The sequence below is a fragment of the Melopsittacus undulatus genome, chromosome 5 (assembly GCF_012275295.1).
Source record: "Melopsittacus undulatus isolate bMelUnd1 chromosome 5, bMelUnd1.mat.Z, whole genome shotgun sequence".
Taxonomy (NCBI): Eukaryota; Metazoa; Chordata; class Aves; order Psittaciformes; family Psittaculidae; genus Melopsittacus; species Melopsittacus undulatus.
The window spans coordinates 42,210,764-42,216,763 of record NC_047531.1 but is presented as its reverse complement, the minus strand read 5'-3'; the positions used below and the strand labels follow the sequence as shown (position 1 = coordinate 42,216,763).

Below are 6,000 nucleotides of genomic sequence, written 5' to 3'. Positions count from 1 at the left end.
GGGTTTGAAAGGACCTTAAGATCATCTAGTTCCAACCCCCCTGCCATGGGCAGGGACACCTCACACTAAACCGTATCACCCAAGGCTTCATCCAAGTTGGCCTTGAATACTGCCAGGGATGGAGCATTCACAACCTCCCTGGGCAACCCATTCCAGTGCCTCACCACCTTAATAGTAAAGAATTTGTTCCTTATATCCAATCTAAACCTCTGCTGTTTAAGTTTCAACCCGTTACCCCTTGTCCTGTCACTGCAGTCCCTAATGAGGGATCCCTCACCAGCATCCCTGTAGGCCCCCTTCAAATCATCAGCAAGAACATATTATATCATGAGAAGTAGAATTGATAGACTTTGGCTTTCAACAGTCCCACATCCATTTGTACCACATCACTATGATAGTCTTCATTTCCTTCCCATGCCCCTTACTGCAAAAATAACTTCAGGTCCATTCTTCATTGCCTAACACCTTTTTCAGTGCTCCTAGCTCTCTTTCATGTCCCTAAATATTCCTACCATATACTCAGCTTCCTCTTTCCACTCATTACCTGTTTGTCTGAGGAAGAGGAAGAGAAAGGGAAATTGCCTGTTATTTCCCCTAGGTTACCTACTTAGGGATTGGCTACCTTATTTTAGAGGGTTTTGGTGGTTTTGTTTTATGTTTTTTTTTATCTTTCTTTTCCTCTGTAAGCATGAATGGAGCCCCCACTACTATAGGTTATTTAGTCTTCTGTGTTCAGGCTGTATTACCAAGAGTGTAGCCAACATTTCAAGGAAGCCATTTCTGATCTGTTCAGCAGTTGTAAGACTACAGATGAAATTCTGTGTCCAGATTTGATTCTCCATCGTTCAAGATATTCAAAACATGACTGGACAAGCTTCGAAGCTAGCCCTGCTTAAAAGGAGAGATTGGACCAAATAATGCCAGGAGGTCCCTTTCTATCTGAGTTATTTTATGTTTCTATATCTTTATGATTCTGAAACTTTTTCTCAGTCAGATTTACTAAATACGCACAGACAGAGTTACAAGTTGCTTGATGAGGGAAGCAAGGTTGCAGGGATAAAGCAGACTGATAGACAGATGAGTGAACAAATGAAACAATGCTATGATATTCCTTTCCTAGAGATATGTTCATCCTGACCACTGGCAAAAATGTTAGTCAACTAACCAACAGCATTCCTTGCTGAATGTTATTATGTGCAATAAGAAATTCAGGTTATGATCAGTAATTTTGTTCTGTGCCATACTGAATGCAGCTATAGTCTGATGCTGTATGATAACTACCCAGGCCTCTATGCAGGCATACATTAGCAGTATTTTATGATTCCTTCTGTTTTGTGAGGTGTATCTACAGGAGATCTTCACAGAACAAGGAAATACTGAAACAGTGGCAAATACTAACAGCTTGAAGCAGCCTTCCAGTATCTGAAGGGAGGCTATAGGGATGCTGGTGAGGGATTATTCATTAGGGACTGTAGTGACAGGACAAGGGGTAATGGGTTAACACTTAAACAGGGGAGGTTTAGACTGGATATAAGGAAGAAATTCTTTACTGTTAGGGTGGTGAGGCACTGGAATGGGTTGCCCAGGGAGGTTGTGAATGCTCCATCCCTGGCAGTGTTCAAGGCCAGGTTGGACAGAGCCTTGGGTGGCATGGTTTAGTGTGAGGTGTCCCTGCCCATGGCAGGGGGGTTGAAACTAGGTGATCTTAAGGTCCTTTCCAACCCTAACTATTCATAATTCTATGATTAAGGAACAGCCAATGACGATGATAATCAGAGAGGCAGGCTTCAATAAAGCATTCAGATGGGCAGGAACCGGTTTGTCTTGCAGTACCTCACGGTGCTATGTGAAATATGAGAGCTTTCCTAAGCTGTTGTTACAGAGTTCAAGGGGTGTGAGAACAGACAGCAGAGAGGAAGATAAATCTATGCAAATTTTATGTAGATATCTTGTGTTAGAATATGACTGAAACCATGGAGGAGGAGCACCATCTCAGACCAGTTTAAAAGCCAGAAGACGGGCTGTCCACTTGAGAACTCTCTTCTTTCTTCTTCGAGGACAGAGATGTTGTCAAGGCTTCTTCTGAGCATTCTGTCCTTGAACTGGATTGCCACGGTGTCTTCTGAACCGTAAGAGATCATACATTCTGTTTTTTAATGACAATATATTTTATTCTATTTCCCACTAGCTTATTTCTTATAGGACACTGCTATATAATGAACTGGATGTTTGAGACCTCGGTTCTGAAATGTGTCTGAAGTGGAAGTAGATGGCATTGAAGGATGATTTGGAATGATGCTCTCCATCATAAAACTGCTATTAAATCTGATTTGAATGACAGAAACCTATAACTGGAATAGTTGCAGTCTTAAGTGAATGGGTAAAGTGGAGAGAAGGTTCAGGACTAGACTAGCAAGTGATACTAATGATCAGGTTTGATATGCAGCAGCAGTACAGAGAGAGCAAGTTGTATGAGAAGGTGCTACAGGCCAGATAACAGCTGGTATTAGGGAATACGCTGACTTGCAATCCTAATATTAGTATTAATGTACGAATGAGTATGAAGTATTAGCATTACACCTCTTGTGCTTTCTTATGCAGCGCTGTCAATGTCCATGGCTCTATACAAACTGTTTTCAGCCACAATATTAAAAAATGCACCATCATTATGGCTTAAATCCATTTCTCAAAAGTTTTAAAGGAAAACACTGAAAGTCAGAGGTGTTTAGGTTTCTCAGATACGCTGTTCATTTCAGTCATTTTACTTTTGGTATTTGAATATTGTGCAGTCTGAACTGGGCAAGTCAAAGTGACAATAAAGGCAATATACGCAAGCAGAGCTGTGGGAGGAAAAAAAAAGAAAAGAAAGGATTAGATTACTAAGAAAAGATTGTGTGATTCATGTTGTGCTGCTGCAGAGCCAACCCATCAATTCTGTCATACATTATTTGAAAAGACTAGTTTGGGCAGTGGAGAACCAGCAGCCAGCAACAGAATCTTTGTCAAATCTGGCAAATCTGAAGGAATGGTTTTCCAGGGGAAGAATCTGGGGAAGGAAGGCCACCCTAATTACAGAGATCAGTCTAATTAAAAAAGTCCAATAGAAGAAAGAAGCAAAGGAAGCAACACAGGGCTTCATGGCAACAGAATGCAGTATATAGGTTAGATTGAGCATTCTCTGGAATGTTCTGCAGAATGGAAAGGCAAGATGATTTCTTGGTGCATTATGCTCATTGCCTTATCAGATGTCAGTTGTTATCTGGAGGGAGAGATATCTAGAGAGAAAGAAATTAAAAATTTGTTGCAACCATTAGCTAATATTTTTGTTATTGATATCTGTTATTGATCTCAAGAAGAAGCTAAATATTACTTCTTCTTATGGGAGGTTCCAGAGGTTTAAGTATACATATAGGTCGTGGGAGGATAAATGCAGGTCTTGTCAGATGCTTGTCAGGTGTTTAGACACTTTAAGTAATTGGAGTTGTGTAAATACCTGGAATGGAAAGCTGCAGTATCATGCTGGGTAAGACACTGCATATAATGATGCCAGACTTTCAGCTCAGAAAGAACTCTGAGGAACAAAATATTATCACCTGTACTTTTCTTAGCATGTTATTCGAAACTTGTTGAAAGTAATGGAATCCATCCCAATTACTTGGAATTGGAATTACTTCCAATCAAAGCAAGATTTGGATTGTGTCTTTGTTCACACGTATGGCATTTCTGTGGTATTTGCCTCTCCTGTTTTCTCTGATTTTCCTCCATGACTGAACTTTCTGATCTGGTTTTGTTTTCTTACAGTCAGTATGTACTACTGGTCCCAACAGTAGTGCGGAGCGACTCTCCGCAGACTGCTTGTGTGCAGTTCCACAACCTCAGTGAGCCTCTGTCTCTGAGCATTGTCCTGGAATATGGTAGTATGCAGAATACTCTTTTTGAGAAATCAGTGACAAAGAATGATTTCTTCCAGTGCTGCGAGTTCAAGGTATTTTCTCTTTTGAAACTACTGAAAAGGGTGTAGAAGCTGGAAATACTTCCGAGTGTAACTCTCCTTGTCAGTGTGGGCAGAAGATGAAGCGTTTGGGCAGGGAATAGGATGAAAAAATATAAGTGCCTGGAAAGGCTGACAGTATAGCCAAGAAAGACATATGGGTTCTAGGGGGAAGCTGGAGAAAGATTTTCCATCTCCATTCACAGAGAGATGAGGAAAAAGCTTTTGGTTGCTATCACAGGTCCATTCACCCCATGAGACTGTCAGAATTGCCAGGCTGGAGATCCCAGCTGGGACATGTTCATTCTGTTTCCTGTGACTCTGCAAGATCTGTGCAGATATGACAAGCAAGTTCTTAGATTGGGTCTTCCAGAATGTAGCAGGAGAAAACATTTCAGAACTGAGCTATATGGCTGGGGCAACCTGCATATAGGCATGAGAGGAAATGCATAGTACAGGTCACAGCTTAATTGGTGACAGATCATGAGACTTCCACAGCAGAAATTTCCAGAGACTACCTCATTGGCAAAGATGGATCTTCTCATGACTTTGCATAAGCTATTTATGGTTCACTTGACAGTCAGTACCTTACTCAAGAGCCCTGAGCAACAGGAGACCTCAATATATGTAATTTACCACTTTTCCTCATGGCTTTTCTTTCTGTCCAGGTTCCTCCTGCTACTTCTGACCCCCTAGCATTCATTTCCTTCACTGCCAAAGGCACCACAGTCAACTTAGCTGAGAGAAGATCAGTGGCGATTAAGAATGTGGATAATACTGTTTTCATCCAGACGGACAAACCTATCTACAAACCAGGGCAAAAAGGTAGTTGAGGAGTTTGAGTCAGCTAGTGAACTGAGAAACTGGTTGCAAGGGTGGGCCTAGACTGACAAAGACTTCCTTTTGTGGAATAAAAGCCCATGGATTGCAACAGCGATGACCCATCCCTCAGATAGAGTATAGCTGTCATCTGAGTTTGGACTCATCAAGTCAGTGAAAAATAGAACCAATTCACAAAATCACAACAAATGAGTAGACTTCATGTGCTTTTACTGAGTTCATTACATTTACAGGCTCTTGAATTCTGCCAGGTTTACTGAGGATAGTTGCATAAAAAATGTCCTTCAAAATACAGAAAATAATAGTTTAAGCTTGGAATTAATGTGTTTGATATAAAAATAAAGGAAGCATGTAATTTCCTGTCAATAGGTCTTTCCACTTAATTGCTAATCTAATTCAGAGTGCTGATTCCATCATATTTAAATGACAGTGCTAGCTAAGATAATCAAATCTCTTCTGGCTCTCTAGGGACTCTTCAGTTTGCCTAAAAGCTTGAGCAAACTTTGTTTCAATTGTATGTTGAAAGTAACTTAACACTGCTAAAGAATCCTTTTTTGTCCTGTATCTTTTTCAGTGATGTTTCGTGTGGTCAGTTTGGACACTCAGTTCAGACCTGTTCAGGAGACAGTACGTATGAGCAATGGTCAGGATTTTTCAAGCACCCTCTTGAGATGCCTGTTCACTGAGACTCTCTCAATTAGAAGTTGAATAAAAAGGGCCTGAGAAAGGCTTCCTGATGTTTCTGGAGAAATGTTATAATTCACACTCCATCCTTTCCCTGTCTTTACAGAGGGCAAAGGGTCTGAAAGCACTTCTGGAAATCTCTCACAGCACTCAGATTTTGTAGTCACTTTACCTGTCCCACATATGTAGAAAAAGACTGGATGTTTTTGTAGGAAAGAGAAATGCACCAACAGGTTATCCTCTTGAAGTTATCTCTGTAATTAAAGACATGACTTGAAATTATTTCCTTGGCCTAGTGTTCTGTAGCCAAATAAAAGAGTTCACAGCCTGCTTTATGTTCTAATATTTCTCACACTCCACAGCTAGTTTCTTGGTGTTCTGATTTTTATTTTTTTTCTCCCTTTTTTCCTCCTCCAGTATCCCCGGATCACTATTGAGGTAAGAGATGCAATATGTTGCTTTGGAAGGACTATGCTACATCTTTT

General features: G+C 40.6%; 1 protein-coding gene across 1 annotated transcript in view; it reads left to right on the top strand.

The window, feature by feature from the left end:
- The first annotated feature begins 1,978 nt into the window (after positions 1-1,978).
- LOC101879996 (ovostatin-like) overlaps positions 1,979-6,000 on the top strand; it is a 28,497-nt gene continuing 24,475 nt past the window's right edge. The window contains exons 1-5 of the mRNA XM_031049934.2: positions 1,979-2,129; positions 3,802-3,985; positions 4,660-4,816; positions 5,406-5,458; positions 5,933-5,953. Of these exons, the coding sequence (XP_030905794.1) occupies positions 2,065-2,129; positions 3,802-3,985; positions 4,660-4,816; positions 5,406-5,458; positions 5,933-5,953 (480 nt within the window). The 5' untranslated portion in view covers positions 1,979-2,064. The remainder of the gene's footprint in view (positions 2,130-3,801; positions 3,986-4,659; positions 4,817-5,405; positions 5,459-5,932; positions 5,954-6,000) is intronic.